A 15,346-nucleotide genomic window follows, 5' to 3' on the forward strand; every position below is an offset into this window, starting at 1 on the left:
TATTGCCACTCTCAGCACTGGTCCTGAAGGTGTCATCTGTCCTGGATTCCTTGTGTTTCCAGTTCCTATCTGTACCAGTGTACATCCTCTGGTCTAGCCAGATTTGTAAGGTAGAATTAGGATCATGATAGTGGGGTGAGAGGAAGCATTTAGGAACTAGAGGAAAGTCATACGTTTCATCGTTGCTACAATGCACTGATCGGCTCTCCCCACGACCCTTCTGTAAGGTGATGTCCAGTTACCTACAGATGGATTTTGGGTTCCCAATCTGCATCCCCCCATTCACAATTATTTTATTTTTTATTCTTTGATGTCTGATACCTGATCCCTTTGCCAACTCATGGTCACACAGGCTGGTGTGCTTCTTCCACGTGGGCTTTGTTGCTTCTGAGCTACATGGCCGCTTGTTTACCTTCAAGCCTTTAAGACCCCAGATGCTATGTCTTTTGATAGCCTGGCACTATCAGCTTTCTTCACCACATTTGCTTATGCACCCATTTGTCTTCAGCAATCATATCATGGAGGTGAGCACACAATGATATGATTATTTGTTCTTGGATACCTGATAACTGACCCCTTCGGGACCTCGTGATCACACAGGCTGGTGTGCTTCTTCCATGTGGGATTTGCTACTTCTCAGCTAGATGGCCAATTGTTAACCTGTAAGACCCCAGACGCTGTATCTTTTGATAGCCGGGCTCCATCAGCTTTCTTCACTACATTTGCTTATGCACCCACTTTGTCTTCAGCGATTGTGTAGGGAAGGTGAGCATCATGGAATGCCAGTTTAATAGAACAAAGTATTCTTGCATTGAGGGAGTACTTGAGTGGAGGCCCAATGTCCATCTGCAACCTTAATACTAAACCTATAAATATATGTATATAGATCTATTTCCCCAACTTCATAAATAAATTTACATATGTACATGCGTGTATTTAGACCTCTAAAGTGTCCTTTGCCTCCTAGTTCTTTCCTGTTTCCTTTTACTTCCCTCTTGTTCCACTATCATGCCCAGACTTCATTTGGGTTTCAGCAATTCCTCAAACTTTTTAAAGTTCTCGTGTGTGTGTGTGTGTGTGTGTGTGTGTGTGTGTGTGTGCAGGCTTCAAGACCTTAATTGAAAATGCCCTTATCGAACCAGTGGAGAGGTCTGGGAGGCTGGTCCCAGCACCATAAATTAAGTGGATTCCTGCCCCTCCCCCGAAAAGAATTTGTTCCAAAGGACAACATTGACTCTGCAGCTCCAGGAGAAGGACATATCTGATCAGAGCACACGGGAGAAGATGAAGGGGCAGGAGGAGAGAGTGGAACACAGCCTGGCCCACCAGGCCGTGATGATGATGTTCCTGAGTAGAGCAGCCAGTCCACAGAGAGAACAACATGGCTGGCCCCACTATGAGAAATGATGCCAATCAGTGACTGGGGGTGATGCAGGGGGAGTGCAGCGGAGCGGCGGGGGAGTGGAGTGGCAAGGTCCCCAGGGAGTGCTGAAGGTGGACTTTGGGGCCAGGGCGTGGTGCCCCAACAGACTGGACTGGAGAACGCTCCTAAGGGCCAGCAAACGATCCCTGAACTAACTACAAGCTTTTCTCTTGTGAACTGTTTTGTTCTGTTCTTTGTCAGTGGTTTGTTTTTGTTGTCTGGTTGCATACTGTTGCTTTGTTTTCCTCTGTCTTGTTTTCGTGCATGTTAGTGTCTCCACAGGTCTGTCTGAATAAGACAGGCTGGATGAACTATCTGGAGGAAAAACAACGGGACCGACAGTTCCGGGGGTACTTGGGGTGGGGGGTAGGGGGTGTAAGGAAGTGGTGTTAACAAACCCAGGGACAAGGGAAAAACATGGGACCTCAAATGGTAGAGAAGGGGGAGTGGCAGGCCTGGTGGGAAATGATCAAGGGTAAGGTTGCTTAGAGAAGAGGTATACTCTAGCCCAGGTGGCGACGAAGCATGGTAGTAGGGCAGGAGGAAAGTCAAGGGAGATGGAGGAAAGAGCTAGGAGTCAAAGGGCATTCATGGAGGTCTAGACAAAGACATGTACATGCAAATATATATAGGAAGATGGGGAAATAGATCTATGTGTCTATATTTATAGGTCAAGTATTAAGGTGGCGGAAGGACCTTGGGCCTCTACTCAAACACTCCCTCAATGCATGAATACCTTCTTTTATTAAATTGGAACTCTATGATGCTCACTCTCCCGACACAACGGCTGGAGCCAAAGTGGGTGAACAAGTAAATGTGGTGAAGAAAGCTGATGGTGCCCGGCTATCAAAAGAGATAGTGACTGGGGTCTTAAAGGCTTGAAGATAAACAAGCGGCCATCTAGCTCAGAAGCAACAAAGTCCACATGGAAGAACACACCAGCCTGTGTGATCGAGTGGTCCCAAAGGGATCAGTTACCAGGCATCAAAGAACAAAAAATCATATCATTGACTGCACACCTCCATGATAGGATCGCTGAAGACAAATGGGTGCATAAGCAAATGTGGTGAAGAAAGCTGATGGTGCCCGGCTATCAAAAGAGATAGTGTCTGGGGTCTTAAAGGCTTGAAGGTGAACAAGCGGCCATCTAGCTCAGAAGCAAAAAAGCCCACATGGAAGAAGCACACCGGCCAGTGCGATCACGAGGTGCCAAGGGACCAGGTATAAGGCATCATGCAAAAAAAAAAAAAAAGATATAAGTGTGTGTATGTATGTGTATATGTGTGTATATGTATATATATCTATGTATATATGTATATATATACCATATTAAATGAAGGGGGAAGTGCAGAGTGGAGACCCAAGGCCCAAGTGTCGGCCAATGGAGATCCCCTCATAGAGGGGTTTAGGAGAGGAGAAGGGTTAATTAGGGTGCGAGGTAGTACCGATGAAGAACACAGCTTTCCCCCAGATCCTGGATGCTTCCTCCCCCCAACTACCATGATCCGAATTCTACCTTGCAGGGCTGGATAGGACAGAGGCTGTACACTGGTACATATGAGGGCTGGAGGTACAGGGAATCCAGGGTGGATGATACCTTCAGGACCAAGGGTGTGAGGGACAATGCTGGGAGAGTGGAGGGTGAGTGGGTTGGAAAGCGGGAACTGATTACAAGGATCCACATGTGACCTCTTCCCTGGGAGAGGGACAGCAGAGAAGGGGGGAAGGGAGACTCCGGATAGGGCAAGATATGACAAAATAACAATGTATAAATTACCAAGGGCACATGAGGGACGGGGGAAAGGGGAGGGAGGGGAAAAAAAAAAGAGGACCTAATGCAAGGGGCTTAAGTGGGGAGCAAATGCCTCGAGAATGATTGGGGCAGGGAATGTATGGATGTGCTTTATACAATTGATGTATGTATATGTATGGATTGTGATAAGAGTTGTATGAGTCCCTAATAAAATGTAAAAAAAGAAAAAAGAAAAAAATGATTAGGGCAAAGACTGTACATATGTGCTTTATACAATTGAGGTATGTATACGTATGAACTGTGATAAGAATTGTATGAGCCCCAATAAATTGTTTAAAAAAAAAAGAAAATGCCCTTATCTTTTAATTCCATATCTCCATGAATTTTTCAAGTCCCTTTGTGCATGTGTGTGTGTGCTCCTGTTACGTGCTGTTGAGTCCTTTCCTACCCACAGCGACCCTCTGTGTAATAGAACGAAGACACTAATCTGGTGCCACCCTTACAACTGTTTTCATGTTTGAACCTGCTATTGCAGCTGCTGTGTGTAACCATTTCATTGAGAGTCTGCTGGTTTTCACTGACCCTCTAGTTTGCCAAATACGAAATCATTTTCCAGGGACTAGTCTCTCCTGATAAAATATCCAAAGCTCACTTCAAAGACCAAATTGTTAGCTCTTCTGGTAGTCCATGGCACTTTGAATATAACTCACCAACACCATACTTTAAGGCACCAATTCTTTCCCAGTCTTCCTATTCTATGTCCAGCTTTCACATGCCTTTGAGGCAACTGCAAACTTACATGACTTGAGTCAGGCACATCTTAGCCCTAAATGTTACATCAATACTCTCTAACATTTTAAAGAGGCATCTGTGCAGTCGATTTGCCCAGTGCAATACGTTGTTTCATTTCTTGACTGTTGCTTCCATGAGCATTGATTATGGATCCAAATAAAATTAAATCTTTAAGAATTTTAATCCCCCCCCCATTTATTATGCTGTTGTTTTATTGGTCCAGTTAGGAGGATTTTGGTCCATAGTGAAACTGTGGTCTTTGGTCTTCATCTGAAAGTGCAAGTGCTCTTTGCCGTGACGCGCGCAGTCCCAGAATTACAAACAACATTTTCGAGCTGTATCTTTAATAATTTTAAAGTAAATCTACAAAAATGCATACAGTTCCTATTTAGCCTTAGTTTAATTCAAGAACAAGGAGCTGAGGTGGTGCTGCCAGGTAAGGGTGGTACTGCTAACTGCCAAGGCTGGCTGTCAACCTGTCGCTCTGTGGGGAAAAGATGAGGCTATCTGCTCTCAAAAACCCAAATAAGGTCCTATGAGAAGGAATCGATACATGGTAGGTTTTGTTGGTCTGATTTTTAAACCACACAAGCCTATGTCAGGAATAGCAGATTCAAGAATAGCATCAAATTCATTTTTTTTGTTTTAATCATTTTATTGGGGGCTCATACAACTCATCACAATCCATACATACATCAATTGTATAAAGCACATTTATACATTCGTTACCCTCATCGTTCTCAAAACATCTGCTCTCCATGTAAGCTCCTGGCATCAACTCATATTTCCCCCTCCCTCCCCAAATTCATTTTCAAAGAAAATACCGTATATACTCAGATATAAGCCAACCCGAGTATAAGCCGAGGTACCTAATTATTACCCAGGAAACCAGAAAAATCTGATTGACTCGAGTATAAGCTTAGGGTGGGAAATGCAGGATGTGAATTAACAGAGAGACCAGAGGAGAGAGACGTAGCGCAGCCACAGACACATCCTAACCAGTTCAGCTGCCGGGCGAAAGTGAATCACTATGGGTGCTTCTGCGAATTGGAGCCATCCATGTCATAGGACAGCTCTGATTGGTTAGATGTGAGTAAACAAACATTCAAAGCCCTGCAGTGTCTGCGGGGCTTTGAATGAACAGCAGAGGAACGCAACCACCTGCAAGATGCTGGTGGTACCACTGACCCGTGTATAAGCCAAAACCCAATTTTTCAGCATATTTTTGTGCTGAAAAACTCGGCTTATACACGAATATATACGGTATTTCAAGAACTATTCTGAAGTACATTTTCAATGAGTATAATACTCATATGCTTTTAAAAAGAACTAGTGAATACAACCATTATTCAAATTTATACACTAATCACTAAAGCCACTGATGAAGAAACTGAAAAATTCCACCAACTTGGTCAAATATACAGGATGAATTAATAGTTACTTGTGACTGAAATGCATAAGGTAGAAACAAAGAGGAAGGGACAGTAGTTGAAAAATATGGCCTCGGTGACAGAAACAAGGTTTGATATGATAGATGTTATGAGACCAACAACTTATTCATTGCAAATACATTTTTCAACAACATAAATACTGACTATACACATGGGCCTCCCCAGATGGCACAAACAGGAATCAAATCGGCTACATCTGTGGAATGAAGTGATGGAGAAGCTAAATATCATTATCAAAAGCAAGCACAGAAACCAACTGAAAAGACCACCAAATGCACAAGTTCAAGTTGAAGCTGAAGATTAAAACAAGCCTACAGGAGCCAAAATGCAACCTTAAGTATATTCAGTAGCCCAGGGCGTGGTGCCCCAACAGACTGGACTGGAAAACGCTCCTAAGGGCCAGCAAACGATCCCTGAACTAACTACAAGCTTTTCTCTTGTGAACTGTTTTATTCTGTTCTTTGTCAGTGGTTTGTTTTTGTTGTTTTGTTGTCTGGTTGTATACTGTTGCTTTGTTTTCCTCTGTCTAGTTTTCGTGCATGTTAGTGACTCCACAGGTCTGTCTGAATAGGACAGGCTGGATGAACTATCTGGAGGAAAAACAACGGGACCGACAGTTTTGGGGGGACTTGGGGTGGGGGGGTAGGGGGGGGTAAGGAAGTGGTGTTAACAAACCCAGGGACAAGGGAAAAACATGGGACCCCAAATGGTAGAGAAGTGGGAGTGGCAGGCCTGCTGGGAAATGATCAAGGGTAAGGTTGCTTAGAGAAGAGGTATACTCTAGCCCAGGTGGCGATGAAGCATGGTAGTAGGGCAGGAGGAAAGTCAAGGGAGATGGAGGAAAGAGCTAGGAGTCAAAGGGCATTCATGGAGGTCTACACAAAGACATGTACATGCAAATATATATAGGAGGATGGAGAAATAGATCTATGTGTCTATATTTATAGGTCAAGTATTAAGGTGGCGGAAGGACCTTGGGCCTCTACTCAAGCACTACCTCAATGCATGAATACCTTCTTTTATTAAATTGGAACTCCAATGCTGCTCACTCTCCCGACACAACAGCTGGAGCCAAAGTGGGTGAACAAGTAAATGTGGTGAAGAAAGCTGATGGTGCCCGGCTATCAAAAGAGATAGTGACTGGGGTCTTAAAGGCTTGAAGATAAACAAGCGGCCATCTAGCTCAGAAGCAACAAAGTCCACATGGAAGAACACACCAGCCTGAGTGAGCGAGTGGTCCCAAAGGGATCAGTTACCAGGCATAAAAGAACAAAAAATCATATCATTGACTGCACACCTCCATGATAGGATCGCTGAAGACAAATGGGTGCATAAGCAAATGTGGTGAAGAAAGCTGATGGTGCCCGGCTATCAAAAGAGATAGTGTCTGGGGTCTTAAAGGCTTGAAGGTGAACAAGCGGCCATCTAGCTCAGAAGCAAAAAAGCCCACATGGAAGAAGCACACCGGCCAGTGCGATCACGAGGTGCCAAGGGACCAGGTATAAGGCATCATGCAAAAAAAAAAAAAGATATAAGTGTGTGTATGTATGTGTATATATGTGTATATGTATATATGTATATATATGTATATATATCATATTAAATGAAGGGGGAAGTGCAGTGTGGAGACCCAAGGCCCAAGTGTCGACCAATGGAGATCCCCTCATAGAGGGGTTTAGGAGAGGAGATGGGTTAATTAGGGTGTGAGGTAGTATCGATGAAGAACACAGCTTTCCCCCGGATCCTGGATGCTTCCTCCCCCCAACTACCATGATCCGAATTCTACCTTGCAGGGCTGGATAGGACAGAGGCTGTACACTGGTGCATATGAGGGTTGGAGGTACAGGGAATCCAGGGTGGATGATACCTTCAGGACCAAGGGTGTGAGGGACGATGCTGGGAGAGTGGAGGGTGAGTGGGTTGGAAAGGGGGAACTGATTACAAGGATCCACATGTGACCTCTTCCCTGGGAGAGGGACAGCAGAGAAGGGGGGAAGGGAGACTCCGGATAGGGCAAGATATAACAAAACAACGATGTATAAATTACCAAGGGCATATGAGGGAGGGGGGAAGGGGGAGGGAGGAGGAAAAAAAAAAAGAGGACCTGATGCAAGGGGCTTAAGTGGAGAGCAAATGCCTTGAGAATGATTGGGGCAGGGAATGTATGGATGTGCTTTATACAATTGATGTATGTATATGTATGGATTGTGGTATGAGTTGTATGAGTCCCTAATAAAATGTAAAAGAAGAAAAGAGAAAAAATGATTAGGGCAAAGACTGTACAGATGTGCTTTATACAATTGATGTATGTATATATATGAACTGTGAAAAGAATTGTATGAGCCCCAATAAATTGTTAAAATTAAAAAAAAAAAGTATATTCAGTAGGATGAAGCCAAGAATAACACACAGAAGAAAACAAAGGGTCATTGAAACACAGGAATGGAGAAAAAGAGCAAAAGAGATGTCAGAAGAGGCTCTGAAATTTGCTCTTGAATGTAAAGTAGCTAAAGCACAATGGAAGAATTAAAGTAAAGAGATGAATAGAAGTCCCAGAAGAAAATGCATTGTAATGATATGTGCAAATACTAGAAGTTGGAAAACTAAAAGAAGGGGAAAAAACACTCAGCATATCTCAAGTTGAAAAAGCTGAAGAAAAAAATGTAAGCCTTGAGTTGCAGTATTGTAGGATTCTGTGGGCAAATATTAAAGGACACACAAAACATTAACAAAGATGGAATACAGTTACTACCAACTAAAATGTTTCAACAAGCTGATGAAGCACTGGAAGCACACACTTGCCTGTCAAGAAATTGGAAAGGCAGCTACCTGGTGGACCAAATGGATCAGAACCATATCTAATTCCATTCCAAAGAAAGGTGACTTAACAGAATGAAAATAAAATATTCAAGCAATATCACTAATATTACATGCAAGTACAATTTTGCTGGATAATGAAAAAGCAAAGAGAGCAGCTAACAGGAAACTAGCAGAAACTGAAGCTGGATGTAACAGAGGCGATGGAAGGGATGTTATTGCTGACATTATTTCTGAATTTTGGTTAAAATATAGAACACCAAAAGATATGTATCTATTGATATTAGTGACTACGCAAAAGCATTAGACTCTGTGGATAACACTGAAAAAATGGAATTTCAGAACACTTGGTGCTCATACAGAATCTGCCCATAGACCCAGAGGTAGTCATTTGAATAGTACAGGGAGTATTTCATAGTTTAAAATCAGGAAGGTGTGTTAGGGCTGTCACTACACTTACTCCATCTGTATTCTGAGTAAAGAATCTGAGAAACTAGACTATGTGAAAAAGAGGCATCTGGATAAGAGGATGACTCACTAACAGCCTTCCTTACTGAAAGTCAACAGGTCTTGAGACTCGAAGATCAAGAACTACAGCCTTCTGTGCAGATTATAACCTCAATGTACAAAAAACTCAAATGCTCACAAATAGACCAGTAACAATATCCTAATGGAGAAAAGATCAAAGATTTCATATTACGTAGACCCACAATCAAAGCTCAAGGACATAAATAACAAAACAAACAAACCCCACTACCATCATTCTGACTCACAATAGCAACCCTATATAAGGATTCCTATATTCGGCTTTGTAAATTCTTACACAGGCAGAGGGTCCCATCTTTCTCCCATGGGACAGCTGATGGGTTGGAACAGAAGGCTTCACAGCAGCCCAATGCTTAATGCTCAGTGCCACCAGGGTTCATGCAAGCAGCAGTCAAGAACTCAAAACATGTGTTGCCTTAGGCAAATCTACTGCACAAGATACCTATAAAGTGTTAAAAAATAATGATCTTAAGTATGAAAATGTACCTGACTCACACCTGGATATATTTTTGTTGTTGTTACATAGGTATATTGTACACCTGGATATTTTCAATGGCCCCAAATGCATGTGAAAGCTGGACAATGAATACGGAAGCCTGAAGAAGTGATGTGTTTGAATTATAGCGTTCATGAAGAGTGAGACCTTTCACAGGGATCCCCAGATTCCTAACAGTAGCAAAATGACAGTGATAAAGCAGCAACGAAAATAATTTTATGGTTGGGGGAGGGGGGGTGTCACCACAACATGAGGAGCTGTATTAAAGGGTCGCGGCATCAGGAAGGTTGAGAACCACTACGGAATATACCACGGACTGCCCCAAGAAGGAACCCATCTGTCTTGGAAGAAGTCCGACCAGAAGGCTCCTTGGGGCGCAGTCTTTGGAGAAGGGCATCATGCTTGGTCAGGTAGAAGCAGAGGAAGATTCTCAGAGATGCATGAACAAAGGCGACTTCAACAATAGCAGAGACACGGTGAGAATGCCACAGGACCTGGTGGCCTCTGGTCGGGTTCTACAGGGTTGCAATGAGTCACCTAACAACATCACCGAGGAGCCTCAGTTGTGCTGACTGCCAACCGAAAGGTTAGCACTTCCCACAGCTGCAGCGGACAAAGACGGGGCATTCCGCTTCCCTAGCCTGACAGCCTGGGGCACCCTAGGGGGGGCAGTTCCACTCTGCGAATCGGTTCCACGTGGCTCCCCTCAACAGAGCCAAACAGATTCGACAAGAACGGTCCCGCGTCTTGATAGTCCATCTGACAGCTGGCGACCAAGTCAACTTTACTGGGGCGCGGGGACAGCGAAACTCGGTAGACGAGGTCCAGCTGGGGGCGCTGCTGGGGGGTGGGGGGCACCACAAAGAGGGGCAACAGCGCCCGCCGAGCCGCTGGATCCGGATGCGACCTCGGGCGCAGGCAGGCGCTTCTCTCCACCTTCACCGTCCGACCGAAGACCAAAGGATCGGGCAGGGTCGGGCGGGGACTGGGAGCCAAAGACCGGTTACCCCGTGCGGATGGCGCCCTGCATTCGGGTCACTCAGGCCTGGGAGTTGTGGAGTCGTTACTCTCAGGGTAGGGAAGGTTAAAGGCTAAGAGGGTCGCGATGCTCGTCCCTCAGGGGCCCCAGCCCGAGGGTCCGGCGAGGCCCGTGAGGGGAGGCGCCCGGCGGGCCGCGCTTACCGTGCCGTAGGTGCGGCTCAGCGCCACCACCAGCTTGGCCTGGTTCTGGTGCGGCTGCTGGGCCAACTGAAAGGCCTCCTTAATCGTAAGCAGCCTCTTCTCCGCTCCCATGGCGCCGCGAAACGAGCGGGAGCCGGCCCACAGGGTCAACACAACACCTAGCTGTCTCCAGGCTCACGCCAGCACTAGCCGGTCTCGGAGCCCCAGGGCGGGGTTACCGCCCGAGAGTTCAAATAACTCCCGCGGGGTAGGAAACATCGCGAGACTACGGCGAGCGAAGAGCGCGCGAGTTGGGGCCGCACGCGTCCGTCCCTTTCTGAGGCGCCCGGGTCTGACGCAGGCGTGTAGGGCCTGTCCAGGCAGTTTGGTTTGGGTTTTTTCTCCCTCTTTGTGGGTGGATTTGTTTTGTTTTGTTTTTTTACTTCGATGGAAATGAATATTTTGGGAAAACGTTAGTGCAGCCGCAAGTAATGTCAGAAGGGACCTGGAGGGCAGTGAGTCGTCTCCGCGATTCGGTGGGAAGTCAGGTTGCCGTGCTGGCCCTGGCTAGGGGTGTCGGCGCTCAGGAGGTGAGGAGACGCTCCGTGGATTGGAGGAGATGAGCTGAGGTCTTTTAAAACTTCGAGCCCTGGGCTGTATAAGACGGGGGACGAGGGCGGGGGGAGGGGAGGTTGGCGGGCAGGAAGGCCTGCCGGGGTCCGGAGTGACCCGAAGACTTCCGCAAAGACTGATTAAGTTAGCAAGAATTGTCTCTCAACCTTCCTAATGCCGCGACCCTTTAATATAGTTCTTCGTGTTGTGGTGAACCCCCCCCCCAACCATAAAATTATTTTCGTTGCTATTTCACTATAATTTTGCTACTGTTATGAATTGGGAGACCCCTATGAAAGGGTCGTTCAACCCCAAAGCGGGTGGAGACCCACAGGTTGAGAAACGCTAGATCTAGAGTCCAGATCTAGTCTGCTATAAGGACCAAACACAATGACGTCAAGGTAGTAAACAAAAGAACAAAACATAGGCCTTTAGAATAATGGTTAAGGTACAGAAATGTGGAATGCCTTACTTAGAGCAGGCACTGCTAAGTCTTTAAACCTTTCTTTTTTTCTTGTTCTAAGGGACTATATCTGACAGAAGGAGCACATTGCTGTGCTGCTAACATCAAGGTCAGCAGTTCAAATGCACCAGTCTCTGGGGGGGGGGGGGCGTTTAGACTTTAAGCTCCGCAAAGCATTTTACCCCATCTAACCTTATAAACAACTCATGTGAAGTTTACTTCCGTCTAAGGTGAGGAAACTGAGGCAGGCACTGGCAGTTTTGCTATAGTATTGTATGAATGTGCTGTGATATAACTCTAAAGTCCATTTATATTGCTATGGTAGCATCATCTTTATTGATCCGTCTTTAAAAAAATAGTCGCACTTGTGTTTGTTCAATATACTACCAAACTACCTAACTGTAATGTGGGAATTTTTGTCTCCCTGGAATAAAAACAGAATATAGGTGCATGGTTAGTTGCTGTGCACCTTCCTCATTCTCTCAAAGGCCTTTCCTGAGCCCTGGGTTCTGTACGTGTCAGATACTGTGCTAGGAACTGAAGGAGATTAAGAATGTATTGAAGGCAACAAAATACTGTATTTTGACAAAAATAACTTCTGTGATATGCCTTTCAGAAAACTACAACCCCCTCCTGAACCAGTCTCTTAGACACACTGTGCATCTGTGCATATTATATCTATGGGCTCATATGCAAAAAAATTGAGTTTGTTTTTTTCAAAACATTGGGAGTAATACAGATAACATTCCATAGTTCAATCATGTCAAGCAGTAGTGTATAATTGTTACCACAATCCATTTCAAAACATAGTACAGTTCTTTTAGTTAGCCCCAACTCTCGGGGAGGATATGTTCAAAAGAAACCCTGTCCAGTTGTGCAGGATCCTCATAGTTGTTAGGTTTGAGCACATTGTAAACAACCACTGTGCCAATCCATTGCTTCCCTTTGTATCCGCTGACCCTCTACATTTCCAAGCCTAATGTCCTCCAGTGACTGGTCCTTCCTGATAACAAGTGCAAAGTGCATGAGATGAATCCTCACCATCCTCACTTTTTTTTTAATTTAAAGATCATTTTATTGGAGGCGCTTACAACACTTAAAACAATCTATACATCAGTTGTATCAAGCATATTTGTACATATGTTGCCATCGTTATTTTCTAAGTATTTTCTATTTTGGTATCAGCTCCTCTTTCCCTCCCACCCCCACCCTGATGACCCTTTAAGATAGTTTACTGTGCCAGCCTGGCCAATAAACACAAGTGGGATTAATTGAAGGGCGGAGAGATAAATGGCTCAGTGAGCCTCACCTTTCTTGTTTATAACTCTTTGATCATCGAACCAGTGTGCCGCTGTCTTGCTTTTTCTGTGCCTCAATTTAGAGGCTACACTACCTGTGGGACACCTAACCTGTGGACTGTGTTGCTGTAAGTTAAGGTCCCTTTAAGATCACACGATTGGAATTTACATTTCTTGAGCTGGGAACTGACAGTTGGTGACCTGCCTTGCTGTTTGCTGCCTGTGTTGAGATAGCCTGAAAACTTAAAGGGCTGCCAGTGTCTCACAACTCTCTCGGGCGTGAGTTGCACTGAGCCATTTGTACTGCTTTATAATTGTTCATTTCTTGTATTATATATCTATCTGTATATAATCTAACAGTTCATTTCTTGTGTTATATATCATCAATCTCTTTATAAATATATGTATGTAATTATCAACAATCTGCTTTTATCTCTCTAGAGAACCCTGTCTAACACACCCTTTGATTAATTATATGTTATTATTTTCACATCTTACACCAACCGCTGTCTTCCTTCTCCCATGCTTTCTGTTGTTTGTCTCCCTCAGGGAGTAGTTACCATTGATATCAGTTCGCCCTTCTTCCCCTCCACTCCCCATCTTCCCCTTAGTCTCTTGGTATCGCTACTCCCCTTTCTGTACCTGAGGAGTTTAACTGACCTGCATTCATTGTGTCATGAGCTCTTATTGTATCTGTGTATATTCTCTGGCCTAACCTGCAGGGAAAGGCAGGACTGGGGTCATAATAGTGGGGGGTGAGGAAGCCTCAACGAACCAGAGGAATATTGTGTTTCATCGGTGCTATACTGTGCGCTGGTTGACCAATCCCTTCCTTGTGACCCTTCTGTGAGGGGATGTCCCATTGTCTACAGATGGGTTTGGGGTCTCCTCCAAACCCCCTCTTTCTTAACAATAAAGTTTTTGTTTTTTGGGGTCTTCTGATGCCTGTTACCCAATCCCGTCAGACACCTCACGATCACCCATCTGGTGTGCTTCTTCCATGTGGACTTGTTGCTTCTCTGCTAGATGGCCGCTTGTTTACCTTCAAGCCTTTAAGACCCCAGGCACTATATCTTCTGATAGCTGGGCACCATCCACTTTCTTCCCCACATTAGCTTATGCACACATTTTGGCTTCAGCGATTATACCCAGAGGGTGAGCGTCACTCAATGCCAGGTTGTTAAAATTTTTTCTTGCATTGAGGGAGGGCTTCAGCAGACAGTCTCCTTGTGAAGGAGCATTCTGACTGCATTTCCTCCAGATAAGTGTGCTCCTTCTTTTAGCAATCCGCGAATAATAGTCAATATTCTTTGCCAGCACCGTAATTCACAGGCATCAATTCTTCTCGTCTTCCTTATTTATTGTCCAGCATGAAGTGATTGAAAATCCCATGGTTTGCATCAGGTACAACTTTATCCTCAAAGTGGCATTTTTGATTGAAAACTTCTAAGAGTTTTTGTTTTTTTTCCACAGCAGATTTTTCTAATACAATATATCATGCTGATATAAAGCCATATGAAAAATCATTTTTAGCACAACACAGTGTATTAAAAACAAGCTATGTTCACGGACTTTCATCTTGGAAAGCGGTCATCCTAAATGGCATAAATAAGGTAATGATTATGAAGTTTGATACCTAGCTACAGCCCACGGGAGAACTAGCAAGTTCCAAACCTCTGTAGTTTGTTAGGGTCCACAGAGAAACCTTGCTCACCCCCAGCAGCAAAAAGTCAAGCCACACTGTTATTAAAGCATAGAATCACTGTTGAGAGTTGAGAAGGCCCACGTTAAAGCATAGAATTGGATAGACTTCACCCTAGTTTCCAAACCAGGTCCCCCTCTCCAGGTGAGAAGGGACTTTGTCCAGGGGAAAGCTTCTAGTTTTATATGGCGCTTAAAAATGGGAGGGTGTTGCTGCTCTGCAGAGTCAGTCAGCTTTCTAATTAGTTGCGCTGTTCTTCCTTGGGTCTCTCACATCGTTTCTTTCTGTTTTTACTGGGCTGCTGCTGTGGGTCAGTTGCCTCAGAATGTTCAGGATTATCTCCAAGTACAGTCCTGCAGCAGGATTTTTACTAGGGCCTGGCTTCAAGGTTAAGGTGTTTGCCAAGCCAGTTCTCACAGAGTTCGTTGTTCATTCCCTTAGCAGGCACAGCAGAAGCCCCTGTTCTGTCCCTTTCAGTGATGTCATTATGGTTTGCTTCTTTGTTTTCCTGTTGCTATGTATACTACTCATGTGTTTCTGCATTTACCAATACACTTCTCTAGTGATGGAGACCGAGAATGCTTCTAGCTGCCTACCATCACACATGATGCTTCGATTTACATGCATGTAAATTTACATACATGTTTGATTAGATGCCATCGAATCGGTTCTGACCTATAGCAACCCTATGCACAACAGAAGAAAGCACTGCTTGGTCCCATGCCATCTTCACAATTGTTCCATGTGTGAGTCTATTGTGACACCCACAATGTCAGCCCATCTTCTTGAGGGGTCATGTTCTGTTTTGCTGCCCCTCTACTGTACCAAACAT

At 44.7% G+C, this 15,346-nt stretch overlaps 1 protein-coding gene and 1 long non-coding RNA gene across 2 annotated transcripts in view; one reads left to right on the top strand and one right to left on the bottom strand.

The window, feature by feature from the left end:
- The window catches only part of NCAPG (non-SMC condensin I complex subunit G), a 50,958-nt gene extending 40,270 nt beyond the window's left edge, over positions 1–10,688 (bottom strand). Inside the window, exon 1 of the mRNA XM_075544498.1 lies at positions 10,461–10,688. Coding sequence (XP_075400613.1) covers positions 10,461–10,571 — 111 coding nt within the window. The 5' untranslated portion in view covers positions 10,572–10,688. The remainder of the gene's footprint in view (positions 1–10,460) is intronic.
- A 102-nt stretch (positions 10,689–10,790) lies between these two features.
- The window catches only part of LOC142442967 (uncharacterized), a 63,427-nt gene continuing 58,871 nt past the window's right edge, over positions 10,791–15,346 (top strand). Inside the window, exon 1 of the long non-coding RNA XR_012783494.1 lies at positions 10,791–11,029. This is a non-coding gene — a long non-coding RNA (uncharacterized LOC142442967). The remainder of the gene's footprint in view (positions 11,030–15,346) is intronic.

Source organism: Tenrec ecaudatus, chromosome 3 (genome assembly GCF_050624435.1).
Source record: "Tenrec ecaudatus isolate mTenEca1 chromosome 3, mTenEca1.hap1, whole genome shotgun sequence".
NCBI lineage: Eukaryota > Metazoa > Chordata > Mammalia > Afrosoricida > Tenrecidae > Tenrec > Tenrec ecaudatus.